At 44.5% G+C, this 25,519-nt stretch overlaps 1 protein-coding gene across 1 annotated transcript in view; it reads left to right on the top strand.

Moving 5' to 3' along the window:
- Positions 1-25,519, top strand: part of ABCC11 (ATP binding cassette subfamily C member 11) — a 91,738-nt gene that overhangs the window by 6,813 nt on the left and 59,406 nt on the right. Inside the window, exons 4-11 of the mRNA XM_053582118.1 lie at positions 1,097-1,255; positions 5,529-5,676; positions 7,023-7,256; positions 15,108-15,281; positions 16,075-16,222; positions 16,363-16,511; positions 17,190-17,297; positions 20,309-20,569. Of these exons, the coding sequence (XP_053438093.1) occupies positions 1,097-1,255; positions 5,529-5,676; positions 7,023-7,256; positions 15,108-15,281; positions 16,075-16,222; positions 16,363-16,511; positions 17,190-17,297; positions 20,309-20,569 (1,381 nt within the window). The remainder of the gene's footprint in view (positions 1-1,096; positions 1,256-5,528; positions 5,677-7,022; positions 7,257-15,107; positions 15,282-16,074; positions 16,223-16,362; positions 16,512-17,189; positions 17,298-20,308; positions 20,570-25,519) is intronic.

Here is a 25,519-nt window from a genome sequence, read left to right as displayed (position 1 = left end):
GGGCAGCTTCCTGTTAGATAAATACATTGTTTCTCTTGGGCCTTTGGGATATTGGCCTTGGTTCAGAGATTTGCACCCTCTTTGGTGACTCCGCTGCCCAGTATCTGCATAATTTCTTGCCCTCCCCTTCTCCTTCCTCTCTCCAACACTTCTGGTAAGGACACGTGGCAGCCTGGGGGAGAATGCACAGTCCCACCACTGTGAGTAGAGAAAGGGTTGGAGGATAGAGAAAGGGGAGGCCATAACACCGCCTCCCCAGAAAGAAATCTCACAAGATCAGCATTTTCATCTTCCCACCTCTCTCCCCATCTCTCTTTCCAAATCTTTGCTCCAATTGCATTTTATTAACACTGAAACATGTAACCTTAAAAACAATTTTTAAAAAGTAGAAAAATTACTCACAATCCCAATGCCTTAATTCAATCATTCCTTTAAATTGGTGAATCATTCTCAATGATAAGACCTTATCATTTTTATTTACTTTTAATTTCATTTTATTGTTTTCATGAAAGCAAAATGAAAACATTAAAGCACTGGGAATCTCTTTTCCTATTACCACTTCTCATTCCTTTTTCAAAGTCAACCACTATTAATTTGATACATACATACATATTGCTTTGTCTGCTTTCCTTCTTTTCTTTCTTTTTTTATGTAAGTAAAAAAAAAAAAAAACCCACTAAATTTTTTTTTTTTTTTTTTTTTGCAGTTTGGCCGGGGCTGGGTTTGAACCCTCGGCATATGGGGCTGGCGCCCTACTCACTGAGCCACAGGCGCCGCCCAACCACTAAATTTTTTGATCCTCAAGGGGCCTTTTTATTCTTGCCTAAGATGCTTAGAGCTGTTCAACTGTATTTAAAAAAACTTCTACATTGCATTGCATAGTATGAGTCTATCAGAATTCGTTTCTGTTTAAATAATCTATTAATGAATATTTTTGTTGTTTATTTTTTCAACTTATAAATAATAAAGTCATGAAAAATACTTTTGTGTAGATCTGGATGGACACATTGTGACTTTTACAGTCTACATGATTATAATTCATCTTTTCAAAATCTTGAGCTCGACCTCCTTTTTTCCTCTGTGACCTCTCTGCTAGGTTTCCTGCCCCCAACCCCGTGGATGACGCTGGCCTGTTCTCCTACCTCACAGTGTCGTGGCTCACCCCTCTCATGATCAAAGGATTACGGAATCGCCTGGATGAGAAAACCATCCCTCCACTGTCTGTTCATGATGCCTCAGCCAAAAACGTCCAGAGGTAAAGTCAGGTGGGCAAGTCATTGGACCAGTTAAAGACCATCTCCTATTGGGAGAGTAACCAGAGATGCCTCAGGGCGGTGGGTAAAGTCCATCCTCAGCTTGGTTCATGTATCTCCTGGAATGGTGCGCCTGCTTCATACATATTGACTGGAGATCTTTTTCTGGAGCAAGGAGTCACATATTTTATCAGATTTGCCAAAAGGCCCATGAACTCAAGGAAGTTGGCGATGACCCCTTCCAGTCTCTTTAGATTTTCTCTTCTGGAGCAGGCTTCTCACAGTGGCGCGACCTGAGTATTCCATTTGGTGTGTACCTCAGTCTCCTAAATCTCAAGCCACCGTCAACTAGTTGTGTGATTAACTTTCTTATACCACCAGCCTCACAGGTAAGAGGAGGATCAAATGGTGAAAATAAATGAATATGTGATTTTAAATGTCTTGTATTCACGTTCCTGCCTCTAGCTGCTTCATGAGAGACATCAATTACGAAATGAAAGTTTCTAAATGCGTTCAGGAAATTATGACCCAATAAAAGCCTCCCTGAAAAGAGCGTTTAGTGGTCAGGGGAGTTTGTGAAATGTTGTATATTGTATCTAGGTCTTAGAGATTTATAAAGAAAACTAGTGTTTTTCAGGCACTGAGAAAATATGTAATACTTTACGTATGTAAATACGTAATGGCCAAGCTTTGACCCTCTCCTGCCCAGCCTTATTCACCACAAAGACAGGGATAGTTCCTGGAAACCCCTTTTGGATAACGCCAGATATTGGTCAAAATCTCATCTCCTACCAACTCCAATGTGAGAAAAGTTGCCCTTTCCTGGCCTTGTGTCCTGTTTATGAAATAGTGGATCATAAAGTTTATTTCATGGTCCTTTATGGGACTGTTGTCAGAAACAAAAGACATGATAAATTTAGCCTAAGTGCCTGGAAAAGCACGTGATGCGTAACAGGCAACAAGTTAAACATCGGCTGGCTTATTCTCTTCTAACCATGGCGAATACAAGATCTCCTGGTCTGCTTCCACTTCCCTTCCAGTTCACTGATTCTGCCTTTTTATTTCATCACTCACAATGTCTGTCCACTAGCGCTTTTGAAATTGCTTGGCTTTTGGATGTTTATTTCAAAAACATTATCCATGCATTCACACCTTTGGCGAATAGAGGGTTTCTTTCTATATGTTCACGATTTAACAAAAGTTCCGGGGTACACTTCCCTATTCCTTCAGAACATCTTTGCACCTTTGGCTTCTTCTTTTTTTTTTTTTGGAAACAGAGTCTCATTTTGTTGCCCTCAGTAGTGTGCCTGGGAGTCACAGCTCACAGCAACCTCAAACTCTTGGGCTTAAGTGATTCTTTTGCCTCAGCCTCAAGTGATCCATCCACCTTTGCCTCTCAGAGTGCTATTGATTACAGGCATGAGCCACTGTACCCAGCTGTATGATAACTTGTTAGATGCTTATTTGAATACTGTGTTATATAGCACACTAAAAAAAAATTTTTGTTGTTCCTATTTTGCTGGTGTAACACAAATATCCTAATCATGATTAGCTTGACATTTCAAAATAAGAACATACCTTCCATTGTGTGACACAACACTGGGGCCCTCTTTTGGGGACTTTGAAATAATTAAAGTCACTTCTTGGAAGTAAAAGTTTCAGGTTTTAGGGCAGGGTGTGGTGGCTCAGGCCTATAATCCTAGCACTCTGGGAGGCGGAGGCAGGTGGATTGCCTGAGCTCACAGGTTGAAGCCAGAGTGAGACCTTGTATCTAAAAAATAGCTGGCCTTGTGGCAGGTGCCTGTAGCCCCAGCTACTCCGGAGGCTGAGGCAAGAGACTCTCTTGAGCCCAAGAGTTTGAGGTTGCTGTGAGCTATGATTTAATAGCACTCTATTGAGGGTGACAAACTGAAACTGTCTCCAAAAAAAAAAAAAAAGTTCCAGGTTTCATGAATCTTAATTCACAAAGAAGAGAGACATTATTACAGCCCTGGGCTATTTCCCAGGCTAACTGTATTTCAGAGCAGTAAAATAGTTAATGAGGGAGTTGTTTTGTATAGACCAATGCAAGCTACTAAATACAGAAGTAATGACAGAATTGAAAGATCAGCACGTTTTAAGGCTAGTGGAAGTGGCTCTGGGCAATGGTCATTACTGGTGGGGAAGTAGGTAATGAGTAAGTCTGGCTGATGCACCTCAGGGACTGACCTGCCTTTACATTACCAACAGGGGGGCGTCAGACACAGCATGGCTTCTGAGCTGAGGCAACAGGGAGCATGCTATGTTGTCTATTAAATGTTCTTGCCAATGGCTTGAATTCTGAATTTCGTTAAGCCTCTGGGTCTAGCTACCAATTTAATAGCAAATATGAAGAATGGAAGATTATGTTAGACAGTACCACAGAGATGCAATCAGCCCAATCCAGAATGTGGGAGATTCTAGAGGATAAATCGCTCAGTTTCTTCAACAAGTAAATGGTGTAGAAACTGCAGATGAAGGCAAATTCTTACAGATTAAAATGGGGCTCAAGAATCCTGTTTTTGTCCTTTAAATGTTGGACATTTGGATCTTGAGTCAGACGCCATAATTGTGAAAACCATTTTTTTTTTAGTAATTAGAGAAATTTAAATATGGTTTGGGAATTAAATGCCATTAAGATTACAGCATTAGGGCGGTGCCTGTGGCTCAAAGAAGTAGAGCGCTGGCCCCGTATGCCGGAGGTGGTGGGTTCAAACACAGCCCCAGCCAAAAACTGCAAAAAAGAAAAAAATAAATAATAAAAAAAAAAAAAATAGACTTTATTTTGGGCGGTGCCAGTGGCTCAGCGGGGAGGGCGCTGGCACCATATACCGAGGGTGGTGGGTTCAAAGCTGGCCCCAGCCAAACTGCAACAAGAAATAGCCAGGCGTTGTGGCAGGTGCCTGTGGTCCCAGCTACTCAGGAGGCTGAGGCAAGAGAATCGCCTAAGCCCAGGAGTTGGAGGTTGCTGTGAGCTGTGACGCTGTGGCACTCTACTGAGGGCAATAGAGTAAGACTCTGTCTCTACAAAAAAAAAAAAAAGATTACAACATTAAATGTTTATAGATTAAAATGAGGCTCAAGAGTCCTGTCAGATTTGTCCTTTAAATGTTGGATTTTGGATTTTGAGTCAGACACCATAATTGTGAAAACTTATTTTTTTAGTAATTAGAGAAATTTGAGTATGGTTTAGGAATTAAATGCCATTAAGCAATTATTGTTACTAAATGTTTTTTAATTAATTTTTTATTTTATTTTATTTTTTAAGATTTTTTAGAAATCAAAATATTTATTCACATAATTTTAAACTAAAGTCAGAACTAGTTAAGTCTTCTGTGGTAATGATGTTACTAAATTTTTTTAAAAAGCTTTTTCTGGAAGAGATGTGTACTGAAGCATTTATAGATGAAACAGTATGATGATGTCTGAGATTTGCTCTAAATCCTCCAGGGCAGGGTGGCGCCTGTGGCTCAGTGGGTAAGGTGCCAGCCCCGTATACCGAGGTTAGTGGGTTCAAACCCAGCCCCGCCCAAATTGCAACAACAACAAAAATAGCCAGGCATCATGGTGGGCACCTGTAATCCCAGCTACTCGGGAGGCTGAGGCAAGAGAACCGCCTAAGCCCAAGGATTTGGAGGTTGCTGTGAGCTGTGACAGACCCCCACGGCACTCTACCGAGGGTTAATAAGTGAAACTCTGTCTCAAAATAAATAAATAAATAAATACTCCAGGGCAGCGGTTCTCAACCTGTGGGTCGCAAGCCCTTTGGACTGTATTAAAGGTTCACGGCATTAGGAAGGTTGAGAACCACTGCTCCAGGGTGAAAAAAAAAGAGAGGGAGGAGAGATGAAGCGCCGGCCCCATATACCGAGGGTGGCGGGTTCAAACCCGGCCCCAGCCAAACTGCAACAAAAAAATAGCTGGGCGTTGTGGTGGGCGCCTGTAGTCCCAGCTACTCGGGAGGCTGAGGCAGAAGAATTGCCTAAGCCCAGGAGTTGAAGGTTGCTGTGAGCTGTGTGACGCCACGGCACTCAACCGAGGGCAATAAAGTGAAACTCTGTCTCTACAAAAAACAAAACAAAACAAAACAAACAAACAAACAAAAAGTCAAAATGATGTTAATTGTAGAATATGGGGGGTTTCTATATTGTTCTATTTTCGCATATTTCTGCAACAAAACTCCTGATGAGCAATGACCAGAACTTCTGGGTGACACATGCAGGGAGGATTCACCAGTTCGATTTCCCTCTTTTCCAGGCTTTACCGCCTTTGGGAAGAGGAGGTCTCCAGGCGAGGGACCAAGAAGGCTTCAGCAGTTCGAGTGATGCTGCAGTTCCAAAGAACCAGGGTTGTTCTCACTGCGCTTGCATGTTGCTGCTTTGCTGTCATGAGCGTCCTCGGGCCAGTAAGTGGCAGACTTGGTGAGGTTTGGGGGACTCCAGACTTTAGAGATTTAGAGATCCACTGGGGGCATGTTCAAGCCCATGCAGGGGTTGGGGGCTTGTCTATCTCTCAGCTGGTGTCCAGGAAGTGAAGACCTATTGAGGACAGTGGAGCACAGTAGTTAGGAATGAAAGCTCTGAGGCCACTCCTTGGGTTCAAACCATGGCCCTGCCACTTAAATGCCAGGTGAACTTCGACAATTTAATCCCCCTCCCTGTGCCTTGATTTTCTCATGGAACCCCATGACATCCTCAGGGGCAGACATCAAGGAAGTCCTCCTGTGTAAAATGGACAACATGACGCTACGTGGCTCGTAGGGTCGGACTAAATAAAATATGTGTCTAGAGCACTTGGAACATGGCCTGGCTCTGGACTTGCCAGCTCCTGCTGCTTGGGTAGCGGAGGCAGCAGGAGTTAGGGCCTCCTTCATGTACTGAGGTCGGGATAAACGGGTCCTAATTCCTGACCTCCAGTTCCCAAGCCCCAAAGTCTGATATCAGAGGAAGAGTCTGATTGGCCAGCTGGGGTCACATGGCAGAGGAGGGTGGGGTGCTTCGATTGACAACCCAGCTCTCCAGCATACGATGGGGAAGGTAAGCATCTCCCCAGAAGAAAGCTAAGGCCCTGTTATCAGGTAAGGGGAGAACGGACACAGGCCAGGAAAAAAACAGTCACAGGTCAGGAAAAAAACGGTTGATGACACCGCAGAGTGAGTGAGTTCGATGACAGCCAGGTGCTGGGGATTCTCCATCCTTTCCTACCATCTTCCACCCTGTCCCAATGTGGGTCTGTGAAGGGACCTCCCCCAATGGTTGAGTTTGACCAGCATGAGACTCCAGTGGGTGACCACAGGGAGGGAGAAGTGTGAGTGAGGGTACTGACTGCCCAGGCCACCTTGTTCCCTGTCCTTGGAGGCTGGAGACCAGAGCTCCTGGTGTGGGGCCTCTCTGCATGACTCCCCACTTTAAGTTCCTATGAACCTCACCGTCCCCTCTCTGGTGCTCTATTCTGAGCTCTAGGGACACGACAGTTCCCCGCTGTCACTAGCTCCAGGGTGTTCCACCATTCCTTGTTGGACAGCCTAAGTCCTGCCCACACCTGCCTGACCCAGGTCCTGTGCCTCCTGTTCCCATCAGGACCTGCACTGAGTATCCCCCAACTGGACCTTGACCTCCAGGGCGGGATTGTGCTTGAACTAATGTTGAGCTTTCAGCAAGATCTCCAGCATTAACCCAGACCTCCCAATCCTGTTCTCTGGTGACAGATGTCAAATGTGGTTCAAATGATCCAAACTCCTGTCTCCTTTAGACGCTGATTGTACCAAGGATCCTAGAATATGCTGAAGAGCAGTCAGGAGACATCTTCCATGGAGTGGGCCTGTGCCTTGCTCTTTTTCTCACGGAGTGTCTGAAGTCTGTGAGTTTTTGTTCAACTTGGATCATCAACCAGCGTACAGGCATCAGGTTCCGTGGGGCCATTTCCTCCTTTGCCTTTGAGAAGCTCTTACAGTTTAAGTCTCTGACACACATCACCTCAGGAGAGGTGAGTGACTGGGACGCCTGTCCCAGACCACACATCTCCGCGTAGACATCACTGCCCTGGGGACCAATAGAGGGACAAAGGGAGTTAGGACAGAAGGAGGAAGGAGAAAAAAAGACTTCCTAGGCTGAGTGTCAATAACCATCAACAGTTGCCTCTGGGCATGAAGGCAGCCCAGTGATAGCCCAGGGAGATGCCACCTGCACTCAGGGGTTAAGAGGTTTAGGTTTTCACTCAGCGAATAGTTACCAAGACCTATTCTGAGCCAGGTTCTCTTCTAAGCCCTGAGGATACAGCCCTGAACACGAATCCGGAGTAGAAGCGCAATGGAAAGCATATTTCCTGAGCAAACTTGTGTTGAGAGGATTGGTGCACTGGATGGCTTCAGGGAATCTCCTGGGGGACAACGATCATAGATGATCTCTCTGATACTCTTTTCTCATCTGCAAAAGAGGAACGCTTTCACTCGCCTGGTCATTGTCATTGTCAGTTCTTGCTCTTGCTGTCTGTGCCATGCAACACAAGCAAACCTTGACAGAGATTGGAGGAAGGCACTCTAACTTACAACCCATAGTCAGGACTGAAGGAAGGTGCTCTAACTTACAACACAACTCATAGTCAGGGCTGGAGGAAGGTGCTCTAACTTACAACTCATAGTCAGGACTGGAGGAAGGTGCTCTAACTTACAACACAACTCATAGTCAGGGCTGGAGGAAGGTGCTCTAACTTACAACCCCTAGTCAGGACTGAAGGAAGGTGCTCTAACTTACAACACAACTCATAGTCAGGGCTGGAGGAAGATACTCTAACTTACAACCTCTAGTCAGGACTGAAGGAAGGTGCTCTAACTTACAACACAACTCATAGTCAGGGCTGGAGGAAGATACTCTAACTTACAACCTCTAGTCAGGACTGAAGGAAGGTGCTCTAACTTACAACACAACTCATAGTCAGGGCTGGAGGAAGGTGCTCTAACTTACAACCCCTAGTCAGGACTGAAGGAAGGTGCTCTAACTTACAACACAACTCATAGTTAGGGCTGGAGGAAGGTGCTCTAACTTACAACACAACTCATAGTCAGGGCTGGAGGAAGGTGCTCTAACTTACAACCCCTAGTCAGGACTGAAGGAAGATGCTCTAACTTACAACACAACTCATAGTCAGGGCTGGAGGAAGATACTCTAACTTACAACCTCTAGTCAGGACTGAAGGAAGGTGCTCTAACTTACAACACAACTCATAGTCAGGGCTGGAGGAAGATACTCTAACTTACAACCTCTAGTCAGGACTGAAGGAAGGTGCTCTAACTTACAACACAACTCATAGTCAGGGCTGGAGGAAGATACTCTAACTTACAACCCATAGTCAGGGCTGGAGGAAGGTGCTCTAACTTACAACACAACTCTTAGGGCTGGAGGAAGGTGTTCTAACTTACAACACAACTCATAGTCAGGGCTGGAGGAAGGTGCTCTAACTTACAACCCCTCGTCAGGACTGAAGGAAGGTGCTCTAACTTACAACACAACTCATAGTCAGGGCTGGAGGAAGGTGCTCTAACTTACAACACAACTCATAGTCAGGGCTGGAGGAAGATACTCTAACTTACAACCCATAGTCAGGACTGAAGGAAGGTGCTCTAACTTACAACACAACTCATAGTCAGGGCTGGAGGAAGGTGTTCTAACTTACAACACAACTCATAGTCAGGGCTGGAGGAAGGTGCTCTAACTTACAACCCCTAGTCAGGACGGAAGGAAGGTGCTCTAACTTACAACACAACTCATAGTCAGGGCTGGAGGAAGATACTCTAACTTATAACCCATAGTCAGGACTGAAGGAAGGTGCTCTAACTTACAACACAACTCATAGTCAGGGCTGGAGGAAGGTGCTCTAACTTACAACCCCTAGTCAGGACTGAAGGAAGGTGCTCTAACTTACAACACAACTCATAGTCAGGGCTGGAGGAAAATACTCTAACTTACAACCCATAGGACTGAAGGGAGGTGCTCTAACTTACAACACAACTCATAGTTAGGGCTGGAGGAAGGTGCTCTAACTTACAACACAACTCATAGTCAGGGCTGGAGGAAGGTGCTCTAACTTACAACCCCTAGTCAGGACTGAAGGAAGGTGCTCTAACTTACAACACAACTCATAGTCAGGGCTGGAGGAAGATACTCTAACTTACAACCCATAGTCAGGACTGAAGGAAGGTGCTCTAACTTACAACACAACTCATAGTCAGGGCTGGAGGAAGGTGCTCTAACTTACAACCCATAGTCAGGACTGAAGGAAGGTGCTCTAACTTACAACACAACTCATAGTCAGGGCTGGAGGAAGGTGCTCTAACTTACAACCCCTAGTCAGGACTGAAGGAAGGTGCTCTAACTTACAACACAACTCATAGTCAGGGCTGGAGGAAGATACTCTAACTTACAACCCATAGTCAGGACTGAAGGAAGGTGCTCTAACTTACAACACAACTCATAGTCAGGGCTGGAGGAAGGTGCTCTAACTTACAACCCATAGTCAGGACTGGAGGAAGGTGCTCTAACTTACAACACAACTCATAGTCAGGGCTGGAGGAAGGTACTCTAACCCATAGTCAGGATGCTATCGGAATTGTATGTGTTAAACATTCAATTTTAAATTTTTCTGTTGCTCACCAATTACAGTGAGGTCATGGATTCCTTTTTTTTTGTTTGTTTTTTGTTTTGAGACAGAGTCTCAAGCTGTTGCCCTGGGTAGAGTGATGTGGTGTCATAGCTCACAGCAACCTCAAACTCTTGGGCTTAAGTGATCCTCTTGCCTCAGCCTCCCAAGTACCTGGGACTAGAGGCATCCGCCACAATGCCCAGCTATTTTTTGGTTATAGTTGTCATTGTTGTTTGGCAGGCCCAGGCTGGATTCCAATCCGCCAGCTCTGGTGTATGTGGCTGGTGCCTTAGCTGCTTGAGTTACAGGTGCCAAGTCTGGATTCCTTTTATGTTGAAACTGACCGTTTACTTTTTTTTTTTTATTAAATCGTAACTATGTACATTAATGCAATCATGGGGTTCAATGTGCTGGTTATATACACAAATTGAAATATTTTAATCAAATTGCTTAACATAGCCTTCACCACATTTTCTTAGTTATTGTGTTAAGACATTTATATTCTACACTTAACATATACCCTTGTAAAATGCACTGCAGGTGTGGTTCCACCAATTATGAAACTGACAGTTTACTTTTTGGATAAGGCAGTGTGGCTTTGGCTCCTCACTCTTAATCCACACCCCTTTGTGACCTGCCATCAGCTCCTTTCTATCCTCATTTCTTCCCATATTCTCTCCTCTAGCCCAAGGTTGATTTCCTCCCTTTCGTCCAGGCTGGCTAACTTCCAGTACCCAAGTATACTAGATGTGTCCGCTTCCTGGGGACTTAGCTCATATCACCCCCACGCCCTGCCCTTCAAAAACTCTCATTCATCCTTCCCGGCCCAGTGTAGATGTCCTTTCTTTCATGATGAGCTCTCCAAACTCTACCCCCTACCACCGCTCACCACTAAGATTTGTAGGTGTTTTTTTTTTTTTTAATTTTTTTGCACGACTCTGCCTGCCTCACTAATATGAGACCTTTTCAACCATTCCGTATATGCCAGTCCATTCCTCAGAAGGCCCAGTTCCTGAATTACACAGCACAGGTGTCCAAAAAGCACCTGCTAGCTTAACCATTGCCATGAAATAGAAGCTTTCACTCAACTCGAGTGCTAACACACAGTAGGTGTTTACTGTAACCATCATTACTACTATCGTTCTTCACCATTTTATTGGTTCCACAGGCTTGGGTAACTAGTTTGGCCTCTCTGAAGCTGTGGAATAATTATAAATCCAACTTTGTAGGACTTCTGTCTCACAGAATTCAATGAGTCCTTACATATAAAGTAAGTAGGGGGCAATTGTTCATAAGTGTTAAACCGTGTGATCACTATAGCTTCTGTTAGGTCTTGAGCAGAGTGGCTGCCCCGTCCTCCTGCACTTAACAGTCAAAGGATCAAGGCAGCCCTTCTCCCCTGTGATTCTCAGGAAGGCCACCACAGTCCCTAACTTATCTCAGCCAGATATTGTCCCCAGTGCTTTACTTACATGACATCCATCTTGTGTGATAAGTTCTATTATCGTTCCTGTTGTCACAGAGGAGGAAACTGAGACAAAGAGAGGGTAGGTAACTTGCACTATGTCACATGACAAGGGTAGGTAACTCACACATGACTGGTTAGTGCCAGAGGCTGCATTTGGATACAGCGTCCTGGCCGCCCAGTTCAGCCCTTTAACCATTGCACTTACCTGTACCAAGGCCAGCCTTGATTCCTTCTCTATATGTCTCTGTGCTGAGCACCTACTGTAAACAAGACCCAATCACTTCGAACCTCTTCACAGATACGTATAACAAAAGGGCCATGTGACAGCAGAGATGGAAGTGATTATTCAAATAAGAATTTCTAGATGGCTGTTTCCATAAATTACTTTTAAAAATCAATTTTAACAAAACACCTGAATACATTCTCCTTGGAATCAAAATAAAATAGCAGAGACAAAGCTTCAGACCTAGTCACTTTCCTTATCCCCAGAGGCTAGTGCTGTTACCAGTTTGGTTTGTGTCCTTTAGAGAACATTTAGGTACACAGCCAAGTTACCCATGGAAACCTACTATATTTTGTGTGTGTTTTTACATAAATGGTACTACATTTTACATAGCATTCTGCAACTTGGTTTTACCAACAGAAAATGTACAATATATCATTTTATCATAAGGATGTTTGCACTGGATTATTTACCGCAGCTCAATTCACAGCTGTCAAGATGTAGAATCAACCCAAGTGCCCATCAACCCATGAATGGATTTGAAGGGGGTTGGGGTCACCCGATGTGGAGGTCTTGGAGGTCTTGGAAGGAAGAGGCTTGACACAGAGTTTGTGTCAGGGGATTGAGGAACTCTGGGAGGAGCCCTTCCAAGTAAACCTTGGGTCCGTATTTATCATCATAGAACAGGAAGAAGTAGACAAAAGCTGCGTGCCTGACATCAGCACTGATTACGGAGCAGGTGGAGAAGGTCAGACGGAGCATCTCCACCTTTGTTTATGCAAAACTGCAGACCTTGAGCACAACCTCTGCCTCCAGCACCAAGAGACCTTTGGAATCTAGAGCATCTTTACCATGACTATTATTGCCACACCTCATATATGCATTCTGTCTTAGAGGCCAGTTTTCTCATCTCCGGCATGTACACAACTCATGTGCCATTCTCCCAATTCTCTCTCTCTCTCTCTTTTTTTTTTTTTTTTTTTGTAGAGACAGAGTCTTACTTTATCGCCCTTGGTAGAGTGCCGTAACATCACACAGCTTACAGCAACCTCCAGTTCCTGGGTTTAGGCGATTCTCTTGCCTCAACCTCCCAAGTAGCTGGGACTCCAGGCGCCCGCCACAATGCCCGGCTATTTTTTTTGTTGCAGTTCAGCCAGGGCCAGGTTTGAACCCGCCACCCTGGGTATATGGGGCCGGTGCCCTACTCACTGAGCCAAAGGTGCCACCCGATTCTCCCAATTCTCTAGGTCTCTCAAGCAGGAAGTGAGTCTTATGCTAAAGATCAGGGCTCAGTTTCCCCTACATGGATTAATAGACTGTGTATATGTGTACCATGGAGTACTATTCAGCCATAAAAAGATGAGGACTTTACATATTTTGTATTAATCTGGATGGAGTTGGAGAACATTCTCCTTAGCAAAGTATCACAGGAATAGAAAAGCAAGTATCCAATGTACTCGATACTGAGATGAAGCCAGTAAATGAACTAATTCACACCCACACAGGAGAAAAACACAATTAAATTCAAGTTGTGGGGAGGAAGGGGAGATAGGTGGGGGGAGGATTGGTGTGCTCCTACTTAATGGGCACAGTGTAAGGGCATGTGGCACATCTCCTCGGTGTGGGAAACAACTACAGCAGAGACTTTACCTAACGGATGCAAACATTGTAACCTTGTTCATAACCTCACATTAATCTGAAATTTCAAAAAAGAAAATGTGCAGTGTAGCTTCGGGGGACGTTTTCTCACCAGTTTTCTCACCAGTGGTGCTACGTCATGAGTGTTGTTTGTTCTTTCTCCCTCCTGGTTACGACTTAGCTTTCCACATTGGCACATGCAGCTATTCCTCATTCATTTCACTGGTGCTTAATCATGAGTACAGTACTGTTAATGTGTCACAGTAAAGTGCTTTCTATGTATTATCTAGCACAGTTCTCAGATCAACATGAACACGCAGGTTGTACTATTTAGCCTTTCCTTGATGGAGTGAGAGAGGCACAGAGACACTGAGTCACCTGTGTGGTTCCACAGCTAGTAAGTGACAAGTCTGGAACTTGAGTCTTGGCAGTTTAGCTCCAGGACTCAACGCTGCTTCTGGAGTGGCCTTTTAACTTTTCCCCAGAAGTGGACATTCAGGGCGTTTCCAGGGTTTGGCTGGTGTATGGCGTGTTGCAGTGGACATCCACGTACATGCTCCCTCCAATATAGAAAACTGTTTCTCAGAAGTGACATTGCCAGGTCATAGGGTTGGTGCAATATTTAATTAAAAAAATACTTTTAAATTGCCCTCCAAAGGGGCCATCCCTATTTATGCACCCTAATACACGTTAAAGCATTTGAAAAACTCAGGCTACGGCACATCCTGGGAACTGGAAGGAGATTAGGTTAAAGTTAAAAGAAAATCACTCCTCAAGGGATTCTGATCAGCAGTGATTATAAAAGATACTAATGAATTGGTTATTGAAAGATGTCTTGATTCAGAATGTTAGTTTTTTATAGCATTGAACTAGGCAGTAGATGGGGGGAAGGAAAGTGGGTGGAAGAATTTCTGGCAAAAAAGAAGAAGGAAAAGAAAGAGAAAGAAAATCATTCAGCCCCTGCCTAGAAAATTCAGTTATTATTATTATTATTATCATTAGTGGAATAGAACAGAATAGAATAGAAGAATTCTTTGGAATCTGGATATTAGTAGCAGTGATAGTGTTAGTAGAATATACTTTTTTATTTTTTGAGACAGAGTCTGACTTTGTCACTCTCAGTAGAGTGCTGTAGCATCACAGCTCACAGCAACCTCAAACTCTTAGGCTTAAACAATTCTCTTGCCTCAGCCTCCCAAGTAGCCAGGACTATAGGTGCCCGCCACAATGCACGGCTATTTTTTGGTTGCAGTTGTTTAGCTGGCCCGGTCCGGGTTTGAACCCTCAGTGTATGTGGCTGGCGCCGTAACCACTGTGCTACGGGCACCGAGCCATAGAATATGCTTTTTTTTTTTTTGAGACAGAGCCTCAAGCTGTCACCTGGGTAGAATGCTGTGGCATCACAGCTCACAGCAACCTGGGATCAAGCGATTCTCCTGCCTCCACCGCCCAAGTAGCTGGGACTACAGGACTACAACGCCCGGCTAGTTTTTGGCAGGCTCGGGCTGGATTTGAACTCACCAGCTCAGGTGTATGTGGCTGGTACCTTAGCCGCTTGAGCCACAGGTGCTGCGCCTAGAATATACTTTCTATTGAGTATATTTTGTGTGTGCAGATACTTTATATCTTACTGAAATTCTCACGAAAACCATATAAGTAGGTGTGATTATTCTAGCTTTACAGATGAAGCTGAAGTTCGGAGTGGTAGCGCATTGAGGGTCACACAGCCAGTCAAAAGAAAGCTGCGAACCGGAGGTGTCCCCTTGCCCTCTGCCATGCTAGGACAGTACATGCCAAGGCCGCCTTCCCTCTGCCCCTCTCTGCATACCTGGGAGGTGACACCTATGCCCACAGGTGTGCTGTCTTACAGGCCATCAACTTCTTCACCAGCGACATCAACTACCTGTTTGAGGGGGTGTACTATGGGCCCCTGCTGCTGGTCGCCGTGGTGTCGCTCATCGTCTGCACCATTTCCACCTGCTTCACTCTGGGACCCACCGCACTCATCGCCACTTTCTGCTATCTCCTGATTTTCCCACTGGAGGTAACGTTTTTCTTAGCCACCTGTTTTGTTCTGCTCTGGAATCTGAGATACGTGGGAATGTTGACTACTGCAGATGGTTCGTTCCACTGAAGTTAAGATTCAGCTTTAATTCCCACCTCACAGTGTTCTCTGCCCACAGTGTTTGGTTGACAAGTAAGAGGTGAACGTGATGTGCAAGGTCTGCCTTGCAGGCTTCTCTGAGAGATTGTCTGCTTCACAGATATTCCTTGGTAAATGATCTCTGTAAGATTTTTGTCCCCTTCCTTCTACCCAGAAGGTACTGATGTAATAATGCAAGTGGTATTTACTGTTTGGCTGAACATAGTAAAATGGGGAAAGGGAAGCACATTGGCTGCCAAAGAAACAAGTGATTCAAAGTTAGGCAAAACAGAAGTGACGCTTGGATTACATCTGTGCTCTGAATTATGGAAATGAAACATTTTCCACCCTGGGCACAGTCACGATAGTCAGAAGTGATTGCAGTTGCTGGAGGGTCTAGGGTTCCAGGGGCAGAGGCGCCATTTTCCGTTTGGTTCCTGGTTAGTTAGCCATAGCCCAGCTTGGGACTTAAGAGGGAAAGGCCCCCAGGGTACCCCAGGGTGTGACTGCCTGGAGAGCTTCCCTGGGAAAGAGTCACAGCGGAGTCACTCAGCACGGAATTAAACCTGGCGTCCACACCTGGAGTTTAACCTTTGGAAATACTCCTAGTTGTCCTGCGCGTGCCAGGCTGAACTCTCCCACCCTTGCCAAAGGAGCTCTTGCCCATCACACACTTGCTGCGTCCTGGCTTTAGGTGTTCCTGACCAGACTGATCCTGAAGATGCAGCACCGCGTCTCCGAGGTCAGCGACCAGCGCATCCGGGCCACCAGCGAGGTCCTCACTTGTATCAAACTGATTAAAATGTACACCTGGGAGAAACCGTTCGCAAAAGTCATTAAAGGTATAGAAAGTGTGACTTTCTGCTCAGAGCCTGGTCATGTCCTGGGGGACATAACTCTCACCTCCACGCTTTGGGGATGGTGCTGTGCTCTCCAGGAAGATCTTGTGGTTATCTTGGGTGTATTTCTTTTCACTCTCTAGACCTAAGAAAGAAGGAAAGGAAACTGATGGAGAAGAGTGGGTTTCTCCAGAGTCTGACCACTGTCAGCTTGTTCGTCACCCCGACAGTGGCCCTAGCAGTCATGATCCTTATCCACGTATCCTTAAAAAGGAAACTCACAGCTTCATTAGTAAGTGTTTTCTCCCAGCTATGGTAGGGAGTTTTTCATAGGCCCTTTCCCATCTCATGCCCTGCAAAGATCTGAAGGCTTCAATGGGTCCTACAAATCAATGTTGACTTTCCAGACTTTTTGGATGCTCTAGGTTTCTTCCATCTCAACACATCTGAGAAAGTGTTGTCTTGGATAGCAGCAGTGTTGGGAGGAAGAGGGGGACAGCGGAATCATCCAAGGGCATGGAGGAGGTGGTGTGTGTAGTTAAACCCTGATAATTCTGATACATGCCTTGAGGTTGAGAATCTCCAATTGAGGAGTTTCTCTGATTCCCCAAAGAGCCCTGGAAATGCACCCTAAGTAGAAAGGTGTAGCCCCTTTGGTCTTTTCCTCGGTGGTCTGAGCCTGGCCCTGAGAAGCTGCAGCTGCCTTCCAGGGTTAGGGACCCTAACTCTTTGAGCAGAATGAGACAGAGAATGCTGCTCTTGAGGTGGTATCAATGAGGAGATGCTGGGGAGGCCAGGGGAATGCACCCAAGCAAGAAGAGGAGCCTTTGAGAGTCTGTAGCCAGGGCCTGTGTGTGCTCCAGACAGCTGTCACCTCTGGTTGGCTCAGGCATGCACCAGAGAAACACTTCGATAGGGACCCCCCCAACGGAAGGGCTGCAGTCCTCACTGCCTCCCCCTTCTCATGCAGGCCTTTTCTACAATGGCTGCCTTGAATCCCCTTCGGCTGGCAGCGTTCCTTGTGTCCTTTGCAGTCAAAGGCCTCACGAATTCCAAGTCTGCGATGGAGAGGTTCAAGGTAAGTGGTCAGAGGACTGATGGATGGCATGGCCCTCTGCTTGGGTGTTCATTTGTGTGCAGCCCTCATGGTGTTCCTCCTGAAGGTATCCCTTTCCTAAGGCAGAGCCCAGCCCAAGTCAAAAGCAGGCCTGGCTAGTTAATGACCTCCTATGCCCAGGCTGGGTTGGGGACTGGGCAGACAGACAGATCAGGCTCCCAGTTTCCAAGAGGATATTAGGATAATGTATCCAGTAGGTGGTCTGCAGACTTTATCCAGGTTCACGTAGGGCGACCTTACAGTATTGTTTTGTTTTTTTTTTTAAACTGTATCTGGCTCAGTGCTTACCATTCAGCGGCTAGGGGCACCAGCCACATACACCAGAGCTGGCGGATAGGAACCCAGCCCGGGCCTGCCAAACAACAATGACAACTACAACCCCCTCCCCGACCCCCACCCCAAATAGCCGGGTGTTGTGGCAGGCACGTGTAGTCCTAGCTACTTGGGAGGCTGAGATAGGAAAATCACTTACCAGTGGTTCTCAACCTTCCTAATGCTGTGACCCTTTAATAAAGTTCCTCAGGTTGTGGTAACCCCCAACCATAAAATTATTTTCATTGCTACTATGAAGTAATAGCCTAAGAGTTGGAGGTTGCTGTGAGTTGTGACGCCATAGCACTCTACCGAGGGTGATAAAGTGAAACTCTGTCTCGGAAAAAAAAAAAAATGTATCTGTTACCAGTATTTAAAAAACCTGGACAAAGACTCGGTGCCCGTAGCACAGTGGTTACGGCGCCAACCACATACACCTGAGCCAGCTAAACAACAATGACAACTGCAACAAAAAATAGCTGGGCATTGTCGTGGGCACCTGTAGTCCCAACTATTTGGAAAACTGAGGCAAGAGAATCGCTTAAGCCCAAGAGTTTGAGATTGCTGTGAGCTGTGACGCCACGGCACTCTACCAAGGGCAACATAGTGAGACTCTGTCTCAAAAAGAAAAAATAAATAATAAATAAAGTAAAAAAATGGGACATTTTATATGAAAACCCAGATTTCTTCTGGCTCAGCTCCTATAGCTCAGGGAATAGGGTGACGGCCACATACACTGGGGCTGGCAGGTTCAAACCTGGCCTGGGCCTGCTAAACAACAAAAACAAAAACAACAAAAAAAATATCCAGCCTGTTGTGGCAGGGACCTGTAGTCCCAGGTACTTGGGAGGCTGAGGCAAGAGAATTGCTTATGCCCAAGAGTTTGAGGTTGCTGTGAGCTGTGACTCCAGGGCACCCTACTGAGGGTGACATAATGAGACACTGTCTCAAAAAAAAAAAAAGAGAAATAAAACTCAGACTTCCAAATTCTCTTGAGTAATCAGAAGATCTGGTGACACTGGGCCACCATCTCCCATGCCCACAGTGGCTGGAGCAGGTGTTAACTGTCTTGTTAACAGGGCCTTTAGGTACAGTTTGCCGTCTCCTCCACCGTTTCCTGCCTCCAGACTGGTGCATTTTACTGACCACTTATTAGAAATGGTATAATTCACTTTCTTGTATAGCTGGTCTTGTCCCAACAGGCATGTGAGTATAAAAACCCTAATCTAAGCCAATTTTTAAAAAGAGTCATCCCATGCAGTCTACAACCTACATCATTCATTCATTTATTAAGAAATCGTTTATTAAGCACCTAGCACCTGTGGGCACTGGAAAGTCCTCACGGAGCATGACCAACAGGGCCCCTGCTCTGAGAGCGTTCTGACCTGGTATTGGAAACAGATGAGTTACTAGCACCTTAACGATGGAAGAGGATTGCATCGGATCACAGTGTGGTGTTCTGGAGGGCATCCTGGGGAAGGATTGGGGATACTGTGGGGGTGCTGATCAGGGAAGATCCCTGTGCTGAAGTGACTTTTGAGCTGAGTGATGATGACTAGGCAGAAGAGCAGCATGTGCAAAGGCCCCGGGGCTATAATGGACTTGGCTGAATAACACAGACAAGTTCTTTATTTATCTACACCCTGGGGAGCTTCCTTAACTTCTCAGCAGCTGGACCAGGGCTCCTGCTGCTACCTTCCTCGTGTGGGTGTGCAAGATTCTTTCACCCAGTCTTGCCTTCTGTGCCTGTTTTCACCCAGTGAGTGGGCAGAGATGAGGAAGCTACAGTCTGGGATTGGATGGATGGGTCCGCAGTGTTAACAAACATCCTTCTAGATTTCTTTCTAAGCACATCTCTGGGTGGAGACACGTGGATATAACTTGGCTTCAGTGGGATCATATTCCCTATCTGCCCTTTTAAGTGCTGGAATTCATATTGTTCAATGCTCAGGTTTTATAGATCAGGAGCTGTACATGCAGAGTAGTAACCTGCCAATGGCCAAGTGTAGACCTGCCAATGGCCAAGTGTAGATGCAACATGAAATTTTCCCCCAGTGTGGGACACAGGCAGACATTTTTATTTTCAATAACTGTAAATGAAATTTAATTAGGAAAACATCAGCCCTATGAGTCAACAGCTAAGAGATGAGGCTAATATAGGTTAAGCCTTAGTCAACTGGTGGTACAGGTGGTATGCACAGATGGAACAGTGGCCCAGTGGTTTGAAATTTAGGAAAATAGGGCTCCATGCCTGTTGCACAGTGGTTATGGTGTCAGCCACATACACTGAAGTTGGCAGGTTCAAACCTGGCCTGGGCCAGCTAACCAACAATGACAACTGCAATAAAAAAATAGGCAGGTGTTGTGGTGGGTACCTGTAGTCCCAACTACTTGGGAGGCTGAGGCAAGAGGATCACTTGACCCTAAGAGTTTGGGGTTGCTGTGAGCTGTGACGCCATGGCACTCTACCGAGGGTGACATAGTAAGACTCTGTCTCAAAAAAAAAAAAAATTAGGAAAATAACTGATCTAGAATTTTTATCAGCAGCAAATTGTCTCATTAAACCATACCAACTGGCCAGCCAGTAAAAAATGGGTACACGTTGCAACTCAACTAAAGAACTGAATTTCCATCTCTTCCCTTTCTTTTTGTCTTTACAGAAATTTTTCCTCCAGGAGAGTCCTGTTTTCTATGTCCAGGAATTGCAAGACCCCAGCAAAGCTGTGGTTTTGGAGGAGGCGACCTTGTCATGGCAACGGACTTGCACTGGGACGGTCAATGGGGCATTGGAGCTGGAGCAGAATGGGCCTGCTTCTGAGGGGATGACCAGGGCTCAGCCACCTCTAGATGCCTTCAGGCCAGAGGACAAAGAGCACAGCCTGGCCCCAGCATTGCACAAGATCAACCTGGTGGTGTCAAAGGTAGCCTTGTTCAGGCCTGCAGGCAGGCTGCCTGACAGACCTGCAGGGCCTAAGGATAGAAGCTGCCCAGGCACCCCACATTTCCTTGGTTAAAAGCTGTCCTCTTCAGGATATCTCTTTAAAATACAAATTTTTCATGGAGGACAAACACAAGAAGTCTTTCACACTTCAGCATAAATCAATTGATCCTCTAAATTTTCTTTGAAATAGGCAAGACCAAAATAATTTGAGAGCACTATGTGCTGACCCTCAGAACGACCAAGGGTACAGAGAGCAGAGACTGAATTACCATTCATCACGTTCCCAGAATGTGCTAGGCGTGGTCCTGTTTTAATCTGGTCATTCTGTGAATCCTGCGATATCTGGCTCCTTCTCTGCCTAATGTTTACAAGGGCTAGCTTCCCGCTCTCCTCTGTCCTCACCTCTGCTCTGCTCTTTATTATCTATTTTTATTTCAGCAGACTTAGGGGTACAAGTGGAGTTTTGTTACATGGATATAGTGTGTAGTGCTAAAGTCTGTGATTTTAGTGTGCCCCTCATTGTGCCAATAGGTAACTTTCCCTCCCTTGCCCCTGCGTCCCTCCCCATGTTGGCATCTCAGTGTCCACTCTGGGTGACCTTGTGTACCCACAGCTCTCTCCTACCTACAAGGGAGAACATACAGGGGCTGACTGTCCTGAGTCACTTCACTCAGGACAGTGGCCTCCACTTCCACGCAAATCGCTGCAGAAGACACTATTCATTCTTTTTCTAATGGCTGAGTGGTAGTAAATGGGGTGTGTGTGCGCTGTTTTCTTTATTCACTCCTTAGCTGAGGGACCCTTAGGTTCAATCTATATCTTTGCTATTGTGAATTATGCTGCAATGAACATGAGTTACAGGTATCTTCCTGGTATACTGACTTCTTTTCCTTTGGGTAGATAACTAGTAGTGGGATTACAGGATCCAATGGTAGATCTACTTCTAGTTCTTTGAGAAATCTCCATGCTGCTTCCCACAGAGATTGTACTGACTTACATTCCCACCAACAGTGTCCAGATGGCTTCTTTTCATCACATTGGAGCCAACAGCTGCTGCTTTTTTACTTTTTAGTAATGGCCATTCTAACTGCAGTAAGAAGGCAATTCATTGTGTTTTTAATTTGTATTTCTCAAATGACTGGTGATGGTGAGCATTTTTTCATCTTTTTGGCCATTTGTCTATCTTCTTTTGAAAAATGTTCTTTGCCCACCTTTTAATGGGGTTATTTGCTTTTTACTTGCTGAATTATCCGAGTTCCTTGTAGATCCTGGATGTTAATTAATACTTTGCTGGATGCATATTTTATGAATATTCTCTTCCATTTGGTAGGTTAATTATTTTGCTGTGCTTAAATAAGTTCCATTTTTGATTCGTGTTTTTCTCAGCTTAAATAAGGTCCGTTGTTTGTGTTTTTATTGCATTTGCTTTTGAGATCTTAGTCAAATATCATTTACTTAAATGTATTGAAGAACTTTTTCAAGGTTTTATTCTAGAATTTTTATAGTTTCAGGTCTTCCATTTAAGTCTTTAATCCATTTTGAGTTTTTTTTTTTTTTTTTTTGTATCTGGTAGGAGATAGGGACCTAGTTTCGTTTTTCTGCATATGACTATCCAATTTTCCCAGCACCATTTATTGAATCCTTTTCTAGTTAATATTTTGTTGGCTTTGTTGAAGATCAATTGGTCATAGGTATATGGCTTTATTTCGGGATTCTTTGTTCAGTTTCATTAATCTATGTGTCTATTTTTATGTAGAAACACTGTTATTTTGGTTATTGTGGCTTTGTCATATAAATGGAAGTCAGGCAATGTGATTCCTCCAGTTTTATTCTTTTTGCTTAGGGTTTTCTTTGTCACTTAAGTTCTTTTTTTGGTTTCATATGAATTTTAGGGTAGTTTTTTCTAATTCTATGAAAAAATGACATTCATGTTTTGATAGGAATCACACTGAATCTGTAGATTGCTTTGGGCATTATGGTCATTTTAACAATATTGATTCTTCTCAACCTTCCTAATGCCCCCTAATGCTGTGACCCTTTAATACAGTTCCTCGTGTTGTGGTGACCCCCAACCATAAAATTATTTTCGTTGCTACTTCATAACTGTAATTTTGCTACTGTTATGAATCGTAATGTAAATATCTGATATGCAGGATGTATTTTCATTGTTACAAAGGGGTTGCGACCCACAGAACCGCTGCCATCTAATCCATGACCAGGAGCTGTTTTTCCATTTCTTTGTGTCATCTGCAATTTCTTTCATTAGTGTTTTGTAGTTCTCCTTGTAGAAATCTCTCATCTGCTTGGTTAAATATAGTCCTAGGTTTTTAAAAAATTGTTTGTTTTGTATATTTCAGGTCAAAATCATAAGTGTGCTTTCCCCCAGAATGTGTCCCTTATACCTGTTAGGTGTGAATTAACCCAACCCCTCCTTCCCCTCCCACCTACTTGATTCTGTCGAGTTTTACTTTCATATGTGCACCTAAGTATTGATTGACTAGTTCCAATTTAGTATCAAGTATATGTGGTGTTTGTTTTTCCATTCTTGCAATATTTCATTTAGAAGAATGGTCTCCAGGCTCGGTGCTTGTAGCTCAGCGGCTAGGACACCAGACACATACACTGGAGCTGGTGGGTTTCAATCCAGCCTGGGCCTGCCAAATAACAATGAGAACTACAACCAAAAAATAGCTGGGCGTTGTGGCGGGTGTCTGTAGTCCCAGCTACTTGGGAGGCTGAGATAAGAAAATCACTTCAGGCCAAGAGTTTGAGGTTGCTGGGAGTTATGATGCCACAGCACTCTACCCAGGGCGACATAATGAGACTCTGTCTCAAAAAAAAAAAAAAAAGAGGGCGGCGCCTGTGGCTCAGTGAGTGGGGCGCTGGCCTCATATGCTGAGGGTGGCGGGTTCAAACCCAGCCCCGGCCAAAAAACTGCGACCAAAAAATAGCCGGGCGTTGTGGCGGGCGCCTGTAGTCCCAGCTACTCGGGAGGCTGAGGCAGGAGAATCGCGTAAGCCCAAGCGTTAGAGGTTGCTGTGAGCTGTGTGATGCCACGGGACTCTACCCGAGGGCGGTACAGTGAGACTCTGTCTCTACAAAAAAAAAAAAAAAAAGAAAGAAAGAAAGAAAATGGTCTCCAGGTTGTCACAAAAGGGATCACCATTTTTTGTGACTGAATAGTACTATGTGGTATACAAACACCATGTTTTATTAACCCACTCCTGTATTGAAGGGCATTTAGGATGTTTCCGCATCCTTACAATTGTGGATTGTGCTGCTATAAACATTTGAGTGCAAGTGTCTTTATAATAAACTGTCCTTTATTTCCTTTGGATAAATGCCTAGTAGTGGGATTGCAGGATCAAATGGTAGGTCTCCTTTTAGTTCTTTTAGATACCTCCTTGAGGTATCTCTATACTATTTCCTACTGTGCTAGCTGCAGTCCTATCAACAGTATACTTGTATATGTTCCTCCCTTCACATCCACACCAGCATCTGTTGTTTGGGGACTTGTAAGCCATTCTCACCGGAGTTAGGTGGTGTCTCATTGTGATTTTGAGTTGCACTTTCCTGATGTTTGGAGACTGAGCATTTTCTTATATGTTTCTTGGACATTGGATACCTTCCTTTCAAAAGTTTTTGTTCATGTCTTTTGTCCACTTTTTAATGGGGGTGTTTGATTTTTTGTTTTTTGCTAATTTGCTTGAGTTCTTTGTAGTTTCTGGCTACCACTTCTTTATCAGATATGTAGCATGCAAATCTTTTCTCCCATTCTGTAGGTTGTCTAATGGCCCTGTAGATTGTGTCTTTGGCTGTGCAGAAACTTTTTAATTTGATCAGGTCTCATTTGCTTGTTTTTGTTGTTGCTGTGATTGCCATTGGGTTTTCTTCATAATTCTTTCCCGAGGCTGATATTTAGAAGAGTTCTTTCAACACTTTCTTCTAGAATTCTTATAGTTTCATGCCTTAGGTTTAATTTTTTTATCCATCATGATTTAATTTTTGTGAACGGTGAGAGGTGCGGCTATCCAATTGTCCCACCACCATTTTAATTAATTAATTAATTTATTTTTTGAGACAGAGCCTCAAGCTGTCACCCTGGGTAGAGTGCTGTGGCATCACAGCTCATAGCAACCTCCAACTCCTGGATTCAAGTGATTCTCCTGCCTCCACCTCCCAAGTAGTTGGGACTACAGGCGCCCACCACAACGCCTGGCTAATTTTTGATTGCAGCCGTCATTGTTGTTTGGTGGGCCCCGGGCTGCATTCAAACCTGCCAGCTCAGGTTTATGTGGCTGGCGCCCTAGCCGCTGAGCTACAGGCGCCAAGCCCCCACCACCATTTATTGTATAGGGATTCTTTTCCCTGGCGTATGTTTTTGTCTGCTTCATCAAAGATCAGATAGGAATATGAGAATGGATTCATCTCTGAGTTCTCTGTTCTGACCCATAGTTCTATGTGTCTATTTTTGTGCCGGTATCATGCTGTTCTGGTTTCTATAGCCTTGTAGTATAACTTGAAGTCTGATAAAGTGATACCTCCTGGTTCATTCCTATTACATAAGGTTGCCTTGGCTATTCAGGGTCTTTTCTGGTTCCATATGAAGGATAGAACTATATTTTGTTGTTGTTGTTGTTGTTTTTAGTTTTTCAAAATGATTTTATGTTTTAATGGGGGATTGCACTGAACCTGTATACACTGTGAGTATTACAGCCATTTTAACAATGTTGATCCTCCATATAGAGATCTTTCCGCTCCTTCATTAAATATATTCCTCATTATTTTATTTTCTTGATGCTACTATGAAAGGAATTTCATCTTTGATTTGATTCTCAGCTTGATTTTTATTAACATATATGAAACTACTGATTTGTGTGCATTGATTTTGTAGCCTGAGGCTTTGCTGAATTTATTTATCAATTCCAGG

The sequence above is a fragment of the Nycticebus coucang genome, chromosome 2 (assembly GCF_027406575.1).
Source record: "Nycticebus coucang isolate mNycCou1 chromosome 2, mNycCou1.pri, whole genome shotgun sequence".
In the NCBI taxonomy this organism is placed as follows: Eukaryota; Metazoa; Chordata; class Mammalia; order Primates; family Lorisidae; genus Nycticebus; species Nycticebus coucang.
The sequence above is the reverse complement of the archived record's forward strand: the minus strand, read 5'-3'. Positions and strand labels throughout refer to the sequence as shown.